The following is a 16,131-nucleotide window of genomic DNA, read 5'->3' as shown; positions in this document are numbered from 1 at the left end:
GTAGATAAGTTTCTCTTGGTTTTTAAGTTCATGTTAAAATCAGGTTATAGAAATTGTTTAGTTTGTTATTTTGACCCCCATATGCACCTGTGGTATCATGTGGAATTGTTTCTTTTTGTATAGGCACATTAAAATAGAAAAATCTTATGTAAGAAAAAAATGTTCTTACATAATATGGATAGGAACTCATAAATTTTACATTGCAGTGGTATCTTTCACCCTGAACATTTGTCATAGTGATTTAACTTAGGCTTCCAATGATCAGAAAACAGCCATTTACCCCTAAACCTTGGATTCAATCTATGGAACTGGCACAGTTTTCTTCACCAGCAACAGCAATTGGACTTCTACTGAGGTAGACACCAATGCTGCCCTGGCACTAACTTGCTCCAGAGTAAGTTCATTTGACACCTTAGTGACTTGGAAACAGCAACAACTTGCTTTCAGGTCAGGGTTCTCTGCATTGCCACCTAACGGTGAGATGAAATCACAAAACGCTCAGTAACACCCTGACACCTTCAACATAGGATCTGTGCAAAAAAATTATAAATATAATATATATATTATATATAACAATATAAATATAAATATAATTATAAAAATCTGACTGCAACAACTATGATTGAAAATAAATTTTCCTGGGACCATGGAGAAAGACCTTTGGGTTAGACAACATACTATGCCTGGAACCTATATTTGTTTGTTTGTTTGTTTGTTTGTTTTTGGCAGGATGCTTCATGAAGAGGGTCTCCCTGTTTTTAGGCCAAGGTTTTTTTTTTCCTTTCTATTTTCCCCAACTGTTGCTGAAACTATGACAAAAAAAAACATGCCCCTTCCACCCCTTTTGTATTGTCTCTCCTTTTTATTTAATTCTCTTTTAAGTAGGAGCTCCCACCTTTATTATTGTACTTTTGGACATATATTTCTTTGTTTAGCCTCATAATTCTGCATTTTTCTATAAAATGAATAAGAAAGAAACAAACAAACAAAAAAAAAAGAATGGTGGCCAGAGCCAAGTGGTCTCAGGTGCATTGGTGGAGAAGAAAAAAAAAACTAAATATCCAAGCCAAAGTCAACAACAATAGAATCCAGAAACCCAAACTATGCAAATCTAAACTTAAATGGATCTGTTATACAGACAGGCCAAGAGGCAAATTGTGGTGGTAAAGGGTGAAATTGGGGATCATTTTGGACAGTGGTCAACACTTGTGGTGGGAATGGCCCTGATTCATTGCATATCTGGAATTAAATTATGAAATACTTTGTAGATTACATAGGTATCAATAAAATAATAAAAATTAAAAGAGAAATGTTTGGGGACCATATGAGATATTAGGAATAGAACCTGGGTCAGCTGCATGCAAGGCAAACGCCTTAACCACTGTGCTATCACTTTAATTCCCAGTGAGGTTATTTCTAATTGACCTTTTTTGTACATTCTTTCCTTGTTAGGGAACATTTCTACTGTTTCCTCTATTTTAATGAATGTCTTTATCAATGTGAGTTTTAAGAAATCAGTTTGTTCTTTCTGTTGTCTTAGACCACACTAAGTTATGCTTAGGGCTAACTCCTGTCTCCACTCAAGGATTAGAGTTCAAGGGACCATAGGCAATGCTAGAGATAGAAATCTGGCTATGAGCAAGGTAAGCATGCTATTCACTGTGCTGGTTCTCCTGTACCCTCTCTTAGGTTGTTTAAAACACCCTGTTTAAAGCCCGGAGAGATAGCACAGCGGCGTTTGCCTTGCAAGCAGCCGATCCAGGACCAAAGGTGGTTGGTTCGAATCCCGGTGTCCCATATGGTCCCCCGTGCCTGCCAGGAGCTATTTCTGAGCAGACAGCCAGGAGTAACGCCTGAGCACGGCCAGGTGTGGTTCAAAAACCAAAAAACAAACAAACAAACAAACAAAAAAACACCCTGTTTAATGAAGTCTTTGGTCCTTACTGGGTTTATATCTTCATACATTAGTATAGGTGATTCAATTGCATCTTCATTGTGTCCAGTATGATGTAAGAGTTATATATGAATCCCTGATTCTGTGCAGACAGGGTGGCTATGTATTATTCTTATTCACAGATTCTTCTCTTAGGCTGGCACTGGTTTGTGCTGCTCTAAAGTCTCAAGACTTGTTCTCAGAGCTGATCAAACTAGCTATTACAGGGGCTGGAGTGGTGGTGCTAGAGGTAAAGAGTCTGCCTTGCAAGCGCCAGCCTAGGACGGACTGCAGTTGGATTCCACTGTTGTCCCGTTTCCAAACCAGGAGAGATTTCTGGGCGCATAATCAGGAATAACCCCTGAGCATCACTGGGCGTGGCCCCCAAAACACAAGCAAAAGAAACAACTAGCTATTACACTATGGCTAGATTAAACAAACTAGTATCTCTGTTTACCATAGCTTGATCATGATTGTGATGCCATCTCTGCTGTTTCAAATGCCAATAAATCCTGGTACTCATAAATTTATAATGTCCCTGCAGCTACTGGCAAAACCATTGTCCAGCCAAATATAAACATCTGTCCACAGCAGGCAGCCACCTGCCAGTCTTCAACCAATATAGAAATTATCTAATTCCAATCAAGCTTGGTTCTCAGGACATATTATGTTCTCAGGACATGTTATGCTGTCTTTCAGAAAACAATCTAAAAAATAGTATTAGATCATTGTATCATCATAGAATTTATGGATTAGTCATCTCTAAAACCATATAGAATTTTCCTTATCAACACGTTCCAGTTCCATCTGATTAAAAAGAAAAAAAACTACTCCTGAAGTTCCTTATAATCAACTATTTCTCCCTCTAATAACTACCAGAGTATTCAACTAATCTCAAAATTAGTCCTGTTGATTTTTGAAGAGTTCCTGTAATTTTATTTATAAAAGAGTGTGCACTTTGGTACACATCCTCCAAATGACTATAGATGCCTTAAATTTGACTCAGAATTTGAATAACACGACTAATTATTACCCAAAGTCTACTGAAAACCAAAAACCCTCCTCTAAACATCTTTTCTTCCCCTATATACATTCACGACATATGGTGATAAATAATCCAGATAAAATATTTTAAGCATATAGTTTTTTATTGTTCTATTGCAGTTGTTCAAATTAGCAATTGCTTAAAATAAGGCATATATAATATGCAAGAATGACATATCATATTCCAAATAAATTCCACTTACATAAACCCAGTTTATGTAGACTCAACAATATATTACTGACTTGTGCATCAACAATCACAGAAATGCATTTATAGCCCAGTATCTCCTAAAATCTGGTCTCAAAATATTCTATATTGTTGACAGTTGTTGCCTCTGCAAGTTAACCTTATTTATATTCTTATTTATATCTTATCAGAGGTTCCCAAATTTCTGCACATCAACAATTAATTTTCTTTCTTTCCTTCAGTGTTTTTGCCATTCACCTATTATTTAAGGCAAGTCCCTACTAACTTATATTTTTAATAATATCACAATCCTTATCTGGGATGCATTCTTTGCAATGCAATTTTGCTTTTTACTCTCTCAAATCAATGGAGAATTCTGCTAGAAAACATAAAAGGAGGCATGGTGATTATATAGAATTGTTACAAGTATCAATAGATTTGATGTTATAAATCGAACATTATATTATAAATTATATAATAACTACTATAATTATATAATCTATTTTATTTTTATATATTATAATACTCAATGTTATAACTGATAGAATGCTGCTATAGATTCTAAAGGAAACTAAATTTTCCAAATTGACATACTATTATTATACTTGAAAGATATTGGTTCCTTCATGTTCTGCATGATTCTAGTCACGATCTCTATTAAGCTGATATTATATGTATCATTTGTAAATTTTAAACTTCTTATTGGTCACAAATTTTTCCTATTCTCATTTTTTATCTTCAAAGTATCGAAGTAGTTAAAAATGTGAACTCTGGATAATATCACCCATCTGACTTTAGGGCCTTAATTTTTTATTTTTAATTTACTATTGAATATATGAATATTCACTACCTCATTCGTTTTTATCAGTAAAATTCATTATTATCATCAACTGCTACAGTGGACTATTGTGAAAAGTGCATGAATATAAATATAAAGTACTAAAGAGAGAACCTGAATATAATCACTGATCCCTATAACAATAGTCTTTTTATTAAATAACTAGTGGTGGCACTTCATTGTTACACTTAGTATGTTTCCATAGGCACATAGCTGTCAGACCAGAAGGTGACTCTGACAGTTCTTAGCTCTCCTTCCTGAACATTACCAAATAGTGGTTTCTATTTTTCACTAGTAAAAATGGTATTTAGTATAATATATATACATATATATACATATGTATATACATATATACATATGTACATATTTATATACATATATATATATATATCCTTACTTTTTCAATCTGTTGAGCTCTATAATTAAAAAGTCTTACTGATTTTATGAAAAATTAGAAGTAATAATTTGAATATCATTATTGCTACACATCTTGCTTACATTTTGTACTGGAGTACTTACGAAATCTTATAAAATCCTCTCAAAATAAAGATTAAAATATACCCATCAAAAACTTCTGATCACAGATGCTGTAATTAAACATTTTCTTCTTCAAACATATGGAAAATCAGTTATCTTCCTGCCACATATTTTTTCCATTAAGTAATTCATATAAGTATTACACCTCTTTTAATTAATTGAATACACATTAAAAGCTCCAACAATATTCTGCATGTCTTTATCTCATATCTTACTTTGCACTAAACAAATGAGTAATGGCCATTTTCTGAATGATACTTTTTAAAAGCTCAACACTTCCAAATTCTCTTTTAAAAAAGAGAATGTAAAAAAAAATGTTCTGAGCCAATCCATTCAAATAACATTTTCACCTATATTTTTCCATCTAATTATTTAGAATCAAAGACAAAATGTGTTTGTTGGGGAGTTTAATGTAGATTTTTAACTCTACCCATTATTATAATTAACTTCTTTTCGAAAAGCATCACTGTTTAAATATACATAAATGACTGATTTTAAAAAATACATTTTTTAACCAATTACAGCTTCATTAATATTTGGCTCTAACAGGCTGCTCATGTTTCATCAATTTTTAATGATAGGGATTCCTAATACAAGTATAAGTCCAATGTTCGAATTTAAAAAATGACACTCACGAGTGAACATATATGTAGCCCTTTTCTTTTTTCTTTTTTTTTCTAAATAATTTTATTGTGATCAAAATGATTTACAAATCTTTCACAGTAATATTCAAAGTACATTTTGACAATAAATTCGGGCCATTCCCACCACCAGTACTGTTTTCCCTCCACTCCTGTTCCCAGCCTGCATCCTCTACCTCCCCTCTTTGCCACATGGACTTCTAGTGAAACAGATCCCATGTGTGTGTGTACAGCTTGTTGTAGATTGAGTATCGGTTCTGTTCTCGCTGACTTTGGGTTTGGATTTTAAGTCTGATCATTTATTAGTTCCACTCAATGTTCATACAATTGGTTGCTCCTGGTACCATTCATTCCCCACCCCTCAGTTTATTAGGGAGAACAAGATGATTCAAATTTTGTGGTTCTGTTGGGAAAAAGAAAAGAAAAGAAAAGATGGGGAGTCCATCTAGAGCAGGGGTCTCAAACTCAATTTACCTGAGGGCCGCTGGAGGCAAAGTCGGGGTGAGACAGGGCCACATAAGGGATTTTGCTTACCGAATAAAAAAATAAAAAGTCACATTAGTAAGAAAAAAATCGCCAAAAATCGCATTAAATATTTGCATACCCGAATGGAACTGCTTGGAGTATGCGAATGCTTAATGCAATTTTTTTTCTTACTAATGCGATTTTTATTGTGATTATTCGGTAAGCGAATAATCACGAATACTGCGATATTTGAAGGCCGGCCACGGGCCACAAAATGTTGTATGGCCCATGGGCGCGAGTTTGAGACCCCTGATCTAGAGGTTATAAGTATCAATTTAAAAGAAGAAAGGGAGAAAAAAAATGAAACAGAAAATGACAAAAAACACAACAGCAACCAAAGAAAATCATCAACAAAACAACAACCACAAGAAAGAAAAGAAAAAGGGGGGGGGGAAGAGGGCTGGTATGGCAAGGCTTTGTGGGTTTGTTTTTTGTTTGTTTTTGTTTTGTTTGTTTTGTTTCTGCATAGGCACAATAAGTATTAAGGAAATTAGAAAGGGAATTCCCTTGGCCTAAGAGATACAGGGTTTCTCCACCCTTGAAGCATACTGTCATGGAAACAACTACAGGCTTCTTACATACTCATTATCGAAACCCAAAGTTTTTTTTTATGGTGCCAAAGATGTTCTGCACAGTTGTGATTCACAAAATCAGTCCTCTGTAACTTGGTATTTCAACAGGTCATAGGACAAAGTATAGGATAGAGTCTTTCTTTACAGTTCTAGGAGTTGTGTTCTGTCACGTTTGTTGTAATCAGTCTTCTGTAATTATTGATCTTGGTTTTTGCACAGACAAAGCCTAGGATAGAATCTTTCCTTATGGTTCCAAAAGTTCTGCTCAGTCACGGTTGTCAAAGTCAGATATTTGGGATTAAAGATCTTGAGTTTTGTACAAATCCTAGGCCAAACCTTAGGCTATAATCTTTCTTATTGGTCCCAGGAAAATTTCTGCCCAGTTGCTGTTGTCAAAATCAGTCTTCTGTAATTAGTGATCTTGGGTTTTGCAAAGATCAAAGGACGGAGTGTCTTCTGATTTCATTTTACCATTAAGTGATGAGATAGGGCAACCTTCTCTTGGATCAAGTTGTTGTGTTTCCTCGTCGTCAGGATGTTGTATCAACCTGGCACAAGTTGGTGCCACAGTTATATTAGGAATTCCCCAGGGGGAGTTTTGTTCCTGGTGCTGTTGCAGGGAGCTGTGTCGGATTTATATTTGGGATCTGGGGTTCAGCTTAGACAGTCGCTGTCCAATCATATGGAGTCAGGTCCTCATTCATCATGACACATATTCAGCGTGGGAGGTACCCCTGTATTGTAAAATGTGTGGATTCTTAACCCTAGTAAATAAGAACTTGTTTCTATACATAAAATTTCCCAAGTCACAAGGTGTCTGAATATCTTGATGCTTCTTTTGAATTTTTAGCCCAGTTCTTTAATACCAATGTTCATTGGCAGTGTAAAGAGAATTTTTTCTTTCATTAAACAAAGAATTATTGGAAAATTTTAATTATACCATCTCAACTTTTGTGAATTATTCAATTATTTGATAAAAACAGGGAATGTTTATCATTAGAAATAAGAAAAATTTTGATTTTCACTATTCAAAAAATCACCTTAAAAACAATAATACCTATATTTAGGAGTTCAATCAAACCTATTATTATAGTTTCTTATATATGTACTCATATATACATAGATAGATACATGTATGTATAAATCTAAACATATATATGTGCAAAAGATATATGTGTATGTATATAGCCTTGAAGAATATGCACGTTTTACTTAGAGCTTATTCCTGGCTTTCTGCTCAAAGATTATTTCCTGGGGATTATATGTGGTGCCAGGAATCAAACCCAGAAAGGCTGCATGAAAGACAAGCCCTTTGCCTTCTATTCTTTTTATTTTACCTTTGCAGTTTCTTACTTTCTTAAAGGAAAATGACATAAATAAAAGGATCTGAAATGAATGCAAAAGATTCTTTACAAGGGTTTTGCCTTTTCTAGAATATTCATCTCTTTAGTTAAAAAATCTTTTTTCCTAATCTTACTAAATATAATCAATTTAGGACAATTGATTTAGGAAAATTTTCTAATTGTAATTGAAAATAATGAATTAATAAGGACTTGAAATGATTAGTTTTCTACCTCACTAGTATTTACAAAAATTATCAAATGTAAATTCCAATTTTAGTTATGTAAAGTTAATAAAAAATATTGCTATTCTTTTTTTTACAGGCTCCTTAAAAACAGAAGTAAATGAAAAGTGTTCTTCCTTAAAAAGACAGGGTTTAACATTTTAAAATTATGTTTGAAAAAGCCCTAAGAATGTTATTAAAGATTGAGAAGACCAGAGGTAATCTGACTCCAAGAAAAATGCAAAGTTTTATAACAGATTTTATATGTTCACTAAATAATCCTCTCAGTGCATTTCAGTCCTTTTTACCAATAGACTAGTTGTTTTCCACTTCCTTTTTGCTATTTTACTTATTTCAGTATTTTGACCCATAAGTGAAATAAATTAAGTAGAGAAAAAAAGTAAGTATTTCCATCCTGGAAACAAAGGAGAGTGCCACAGAGCTTTGGTCAGAAACAACCTATCAATTGAAACTCTGATGGCCAAAACCGCATGGAACCTTGAATATTTAAGGCCAAATGTAACTGCCACTTGCTTTCCCTACATGGAAATCCACAGGGGACTTTATTTGTTGCTTTTAGATTTCTGCCAACCTCTTTATGGTCAGTTCTAGTGAAGTCATTTTCTGACCCACTAGTTGAAACTGTTCAATATTGTTCACAGTGCTGGATAGAATAGATGGCAATATAAAGAAGAAAAATATTTCATGTGTCATGAATAGATGGCAATATAAAGAAGAAAAATATTTCATGTGTCTTTACTCAAGGAAAAAAGACTGGAATTTTAAAAATTGTTTGTAAATAACAACACAAGAACTACACCTACCTGGGGCCGGGCGGTGGCGCTAAAGGTAAGGTGCCTGCCTTGCCTGCGGTAGCCTTGGACGGACCGCGGTTCGATCCCCCGGTATCCCATATGGTCCCCCAAGCCAGGAGCAACTTCTGAGCACATAGCCAGGAGTAACCCCTGAGCGTTACCGGGTGTGGCCCAAAAAAACAAAAAAACCAAAAAAAAAAAAAAAAAAGAACTACACCTACCTGTAACGAATAGAAACTTTTTCAAGGGTTATTTTAAAGGCAAATTTTCAAGAATGACACATTAAAAAATTATTTTTTAGATACATTTCTCAGTTTTGCTCATAGTAATCTATATTTGATTTCCTCTTTCTTTTCATGACAACATTAAGTGGGAAACTATATATGAGTAATTTCAAGTTCTGTTAGACAACAAATAGACTAACTTAAGAAAAATTTAAACAAAATTGACTAACTTATTGAAAAATCAAGGAGTTTTTGCACTACTTCACATCTTTTTTTTTTTTTTTTTTTTTTGGTTTTTGGGCCACACCCTGTGACGCTCAGGGGTTACTCCTGGCTATGCGCTCAGAAGTTGCTCCTGGCTTCTTAGGGGACCATATGGGACACCGGGGGATCGAACCGCGGTCCGTCCTAGGCTAGCGCAGGCAAGGCAGGCACCTTACCTCCAGCGCCACCGCCCGGCCCCGGCTACTTCACATCTTAGGTGATCTTTTAAAAAGTAGACCATATGCTGTTATAACAGTATTGTGAAAATACAATTTTATTGTTGAAGAAAATTAAACACTGAATAAATATTAAAGTGTACTTCACTATTAGCAATACATTTTATATTTGAACCAATAAGTAAGCATAGGCAATTTTCGATTTCTTTTTTTTTTTTTTTTTTTTTTTTGGTTTTTCGGGCCACACCCGTTTGATGCTCAGGAGTTACTCCTGGTTAAGCACTCAGAAATTGCCCCTGGCTTGGGGGGACCATATGGGACACCGGGGAATTGAACTGCGGTCGGTCCTTCCTTAGCTAGCGCTTGCAAGGCAGACACCTTACCTCTCGCGCCACCTCGCCGGCCCCAATTTTCGATGTTTTAACATCCATAAGTTTGATATAGCATTTAAATGTACAATTTTATATGTTGATAAAATTATTATATAGTATATATTTAATATAACATTAAAGTTATCTTTTCAAAAGATCTTTTATCATATAAAGATACAAAATTTCTAAAAATATATACTATGGTTTGAAAGCAAACCTAGTTAGTCTTGCCTTTATAAAAAATCAAGATTGAATTGTATTAAGATTGATTTTAGAAATGTTGGGCTATATCGGGTATATTTTTAAATTTAACTTTACTCATTTAACATTTAAAAGAGGATACACAAGGCTTTCACATCTGCTAATAAGCTTTGTTAATATCGTTCCTCGATTTGTAAGCGATAGGTCCTAGGAGAAGGAAATCCCAAAGACAGTGAGTGAACGCATACGAATTACACTCACCATATTCACTGTCATAGAAGATAATGAATTTCTGCCAGGCATACTCTGTGACCACTCTCAGGATGACATCATTCAAATAAACAGGAGGTCTGACAGAGAGAGTGTAGTCATCATTCCTGTTGCTTCTGGTGAGTCCACAGCCACTCCTTGGGGTCCCAGCCGTGGATCGCTGAATGAAGAGATGGGGAATATGCATAGCATCTGCCAAAGACTGGAGCGAGCCTGCTGAAGTACAGCCAATGGAGCTGACCAGGGCTAAGATACCTTGATTCATAAGTTCACAGGCTGCAAAAGAAGCACAAAAAAATTCTAATGACAATGGGTTTCACAGATTTCTGTCTCTCTCTGTCTCTGTCTGTCTGTCTTAGTGCTCAAACATTCTTGAGCCATATCCAGCAATGCCTAGCCAATGAAACAGATAACTTACTATAAGGCTCAAGCATACAGTGCTAGAGACTTAGTAGGCCACACTGATATGTTTGGGGACCCCAGAGTCCTTGAATCCAACATATCTCTCTTTTTGAGTAGTAGTAAATGAAACTTAGCAAATTACTACACAACTGTGTTATTTTATTTTTTAAACTAATTACCTTATTAACAAGTAACAAAGTTGTTTATGATTTCAGCTGGCTTTTATTTTTCACAATTGCCAAAGTTTTTCATGATCGAATTTCAGCCATAAAATGGACCCTTTACCAGTACATTACCAAGGTTCCCAGTTCCCCTTCCTTGCATGCCTGTTGGGCAGACATTTTTATATTCTCTCTCTCTCTCTCTCTCTCTCTCTCTCTCTCTCTCTCTCTCTCTCTCTCTCTCTCTCTCTCTCTGTCTCTGTCTCTCTCTCTGTCTCTGTCTCTCTGTCTCTGTCTCTCTCTCTTTCTCTCTCTCTCTCTCTCTCAGAAACTGTGGTTTGAAATATTGTTGCTTATATTGTATGCTATAAATTTATCTCCTTTCAGAACCTAGTTCTTGTCCAGAGTGATCATTTCCAACTATCATTTTCACGGTGGTCTCATCTCTGCCCTAACTGCAATATTTAGAAAGAATATTACTAAAGTCAAAAAAAAAAAAAAAACGTGCTGTTTAAATTCAGTCAAGATTTCTCGCTCCGCTATCTATTTGACCTGTACAAATGACTTAGATAATCCAGTCTTGTTTCATCTTCTATAAAGAGGATAAAATGGCCCGAGTCTTCCAGAATTATTATGAAAATTGAAGATAATGCACTTAAGTTCACCTCTTACATGATAACCGTTGAATCAGTAATAGCTATGCTTTTATAGTAGTCTATGTTTAACTAGTGAAAAAATAATACAAGAATTCAAAAAGAAGATAACATGTAAAGTAAAGAACAAATGCAGGAGATGAAGCAATATGAAGTAAGCATTTGGACTACAGAAATGAACCATTCTCCTATCTAAAACTTTTATGTTACTTGACATATTTTTTTTCTTTTTCTTGGCAGTCAGGAAACTCATGGGCAAATAAAATGCTAAATTTCAGCAACTGGCTCCCTTTGGTTTCCAGTTGAGCAATTTTTACAATGTGACATTTGATGTTTTAAATTTTTTTTAAATTTTAATTTAACTTTTCTTTCTATGCATATGAAGAGTTTAAAACAATGAAAAGAAAAAATGATAAGTAAATATAAAGAGCATATGAAGAAAAATTCAGAAGCAGGAATTACAATTTAGCACAATACATTGGAAATAAAAGCAAAAAAACTTAAAAGTCATGAAAAATTAATTGTAGTTGATATTATATATAATTGTTCTTATTCTTTTTTGTCATTTTAAGTAAAAATAAAATACTCACTATTCAAAGGTATTTTTGTATTCAATTTTTGTGTTCCTAGGGTATATCCCTAGGAGTGGTATAGCTAAGTCAAATGGGAGCTCAATTTCCAGTTTTTTGAGGAATCTCCATATTGTTTTCCATAAGGACTGGACTAGACGTATTCCCACCAGCAATGAATGAGAGTTCCTTTCTCCTCACATTCCTGCCAGCACTGATTGTTCTTATTCTTTGTGATGTGTGCTAGTCTCTGTGGTGTGAGATGGTACCTCATTGTTGTTTTTAATTTTATTTTTAATAAATAAATATCATTATTCAAGCACCCTGACTTAAATCATGATTGTACTTGGTTTTTGGTCATAAAAAGAACACCCTTTCACCAGTGCAACATTACCATTTTCCCCAATCTCCCACACACCTGTATTCGAGACAGGCTTTTTGCTTCTTTCACACATTAACATCATCACCACAGTTGTCAATTTAGTTATTTCTCTAACTACACTTACTACTCTATGTAGTAAGCTTCATATCATGAGCCTATCTTTCCTGCTCTCATCACTATTGTCTCTGGGCATTATTACAATAATGTATTTTATTTTTCTTAAAACCCATAGATGTGTGAGATTATTCTGAATCTATCTCTCTCCCTCTGACTTATTTCACTCAGCATAATAGATTCCATGTACATCCATGTATAGGAAAATTTTATGACTTCATCTCTTCTGATGGCTGCATGATATTTCATTATGAATATGTACCACCGTTTCTTTATCCATTCATTTATTGAAGGGCATCTCAGTTGCGTCCAGTGTCTGGCTATTGTAAATAGTACAATAATGAATATAGATGTGAAGAAGAAAATTTTAAATTGTATTTTTGTGTTCCTAGGGTAGACCCCTATGAGTGGAAAAACTGGATCATATGGGAGTGAAATTTCCAGTTTATTGAAAATCTTCATATTGTTTTCCATAAAGGCCGGACTATACGGCATTTCCACCAGCAGTCAATGAGAGTTACTTTCCATCGCTTAGTGTTATTGACAGCACTGATATTGTTCTTGTGATGTGTGCCAGTCTCTGTGGCATAAGATGGTACTTCATAGTTGTTTTGATTTGTATCTCTCTGATGATTAATGATGTAGAGCATTTCTTCATGTGCCTTTTGGCTATTTGATTGCCAAATTGGCTATTTCCTCAACTCTAAATTGTATTACAAAGCTATAGTCATTGAAACAGCATGGTATTGGAATAATGACAGATCCTCTCAGATCAGTGAAATAGACTTCAGTATTCAGAGAATGTTCCCTAGACATAAAATCAATTAGTTTTGATAAAGGGGCAAGAAATGCAAAATGGAGCAAGAAATGCCTCTTCAATAAGTGGTGTTGACACAATTAGTCAGCCGCTTGCAACAATGCAAACTCAGACCTCCATCTCAGACCTCCATCTAAGATCATGCACAAAGATCAAATCCAAATGCATTAAAGATATGGACAGCTGACCTGCAACCATAAGGTATATAAAACAACAAGTAGGTAAATGCTCCATGACATTGAAACTAAAGGCATCATCAGGGAGAAAACAGCACTCTCCACAAAAGAGGAAGCAGAGATTAATAGATGGGACTATATTAAACTGAGAAGCTTCTGCACCTCAAAGAAAATAGTGTGTAGGATATAAAAGCCACCCACAGAAAGGGAGAAACTATTCACCCAATACCCATCAGGTAAGGGGATAATATCAAAAATATACAAAAATATACTAAAATATATACAAAATATACAAAAACATACAAAATATAAAAATATATACAAGGTAGTTACAGAACTTAAGAAGGAAAAAACGTCTACCACAATAAAAAATTGGGATAAATAATGAACAGAATCTTCCTCAAAGAAGAAATAAACTTGAGCTTATCATAAGTTGAACTTATCATATATTTTCTCTATATCTATTAATATTATCATATTTTTTATTTTTCTTTTGTTAATATGGTGTTTTACATTGACTTGTTTACATAAAACCATCCTTGTATCTCTGGAACAAATCCGACTTGTTCGTGGTGCCTGACCCTCTTGATCCTATTTGCTAGGATTCTATTGAAGATATTTGCATCTGTTTATCAAAGATACTGTTCTATAGCTCTCTATTGTGTGGTGTCTCTGTCTGCTTTTAAATAAGGATGATGATAGCTTTATAAAAAGTTTTTATATGGAGTCAACTAAACTGTAGAGGACCTATAGAAATAAAACTACAAAGCACTGCTTTAAGAAATAAGACACAAGAAAATGGAAACATAACCCTCTTCATGGGTTGGCTTTATTATAATCATTCAAATGGCAATATTCCCCAAAGCATCCTACAAATTTAAGGCAATCCCTCTAAGTTTACCCATGGCATTCTTCAAAGGCTGGATAAATCACTCCTGAAATTCATTTGGAAGAACAAATGTCCACAAATGCTAAAGCAACCCTTAGGGAAAAGAACTTTAAATTATATTTACAAGGCAATAGTCATTTAAACAGACTCACAGATTAATGGAATAAACTTGAATATTCAGAGAATGACCCCCAGATGTCAATCAATCAATCTTTGACATAGGGGTAAGAATTTCAAAGTGGGGCAAGGAATGCCTCCTCTCTAACAAGTGGTTTGGGACAACTGGTCGGCCACATGCAAAAAAAAAATTTTTTTTGACCTCCATCTAACACCATAAACTAAAGTCAAATCAAAAGAAATTAATGGGGGCCGGGCGGTGGCGCAAGAGGTAAGGTGCCTGCCTTGCCTGCGCTAGCCTTGGACGGACCACGGTTCGATCCCCCGGCGTCCCATATGGTCCCCCAAGCCAGGAGCAACTTCTGAGCGCAGAGCCAGGAGTAACCCCTGAGCGTTACCGGGTGTGGCCCCCCCCAAAAAAAGCAAAAACAAAAACAAAAAAAAGAAATTAATGGCACTGAGAGGTGGTGCAGGGGAATGGCATTTGCCTTGCATGCACTAACCTAGGACGAACCACGGTTTTATCCCTCAGCATCCCATATAGTACCCCAAACCAGGAGCGATTTATGAGTGCATAGCCAGGAGTAACCCCTGAGTGTCACCAGGTGTGGCCAAAAAGAAACAACCAAAATATGAATTAATGACTTTGATATCAGAACTATTATTGATTACAGTTTACTAGCAAGTATTTAATTGACCCTTCCAACTTAGGCAAAAAAAAAAAAAAAAAAAGAAAAACCTCAAATTCTTAATTCATTGTCTAATACCTTTTAATTATTGTCATAAAATCACACTGAGATACAGGTTAATACTGTTCTATTTTTTATTTTGGTGCCACACCTGACAGCTCTCAAGGGATACTTCAGCCTCTGTTCTCAGAAATCACTCCTGAGATCTCGAGGTACCATATGGGATGCTAGGATCAAATGCAGGTCAATCCCTGGTTGGCTCCATGCAAGGCCCTATTACTGTGCTATCTCTCTGCTCCAGGTTAAAATATTTCTATAGTTGAGTTTTGGTCATACACTATTCTAACTACTGTCTCTTCACCAGTGCTTCCTTCCTACCAATTTCCCTAGTTAAACTCCCATTATCACACCTAAAATTGAGCCCAAAGCTTTGCCTTGCAACTTCTTTCTCTCCTCTATTTCCCCCTGTTTTTTCCTTCTCCTATTCCTTCTTTTTTTCCCTTCACTTCCTCCCCCTTTTCCTCCTCCTCCTATTTCTTCTATATTTTCTTCTCTTTCTTTTCTCTCTCCCTCATTTTCCTTTTAGTTACCATGATGTGGAAGATTATAATTGTGAAGGATATCGTTCATAGCACTTTTGATCTTTTAAATTCCCATTTTTCCCCAGAGTGATCATGACTAACCATTATGGTCATCTGTCTTAACTTCATTTTCCATCCATCATTTCTATAGTACTCGGATATTATTGTCATGCTTTTTTTTGAATATCCCACAGATAAGTGTCATCATTTTATTTTTCCTCTCCCTTCACGCATTTCACTCATTGTGATACTCTCTATGTCTCTTCATGTGTAAGTGAATTCCATGACTTCATTTTTCCTAACAACTGTATAGTAGTATATTGTAGAGATGTACCACAGTTTCTTCATCCCATTATCAGTTTCTGGGCTCTTGAGTTGTTCTCAGATTCCGGATATTATGACTAGTGCTGCAATGAATG

General features: G+C 35.1%; 1 protein-coding gene across 1 annotated transcript in view; it reads right to left on the bottom strand.

Annotated features, from left to right (window-relative positions):
• Nucleotides 1–16,131, bottom strand: part of GRID2 (glutamate ionotropic receptor delta type subunit 2) — a 1,564,419-nt gene that overhangs the window by 826,597 nt on the left and 721,691 nt on the right. Inside the window, exon 3 of the mRNA XM_049789891.1 lies at nt 10,154–10,438. Within this exon, the coding sequence (XP_049645848.1) occupies nt 10,154–10,438 (285 nt within the window). The remainder of the gene's footprint in view (nt 1–10,153; nt 10,439–16,131) is intronic.

Source organism: Suncus etruscus, chromosome 16 (assembly GCF_024139225.1).
Source record: "Suncus etruscus isolate mSunEtr1 chromosome 16, mSunEtr1.pri.cur, whole genome shotgun sequence".
Lineage (NCBI taxonomy): Eukaryota > Metazoa > Chordata > Mammalia > Eulipotyphla > Soricidae > Suncus > Suncus etruscus.
Note: the sequence above shows the minus strand (reverse complement) of the source record. Positions and strands in the feature narration are given on the sequence as shown.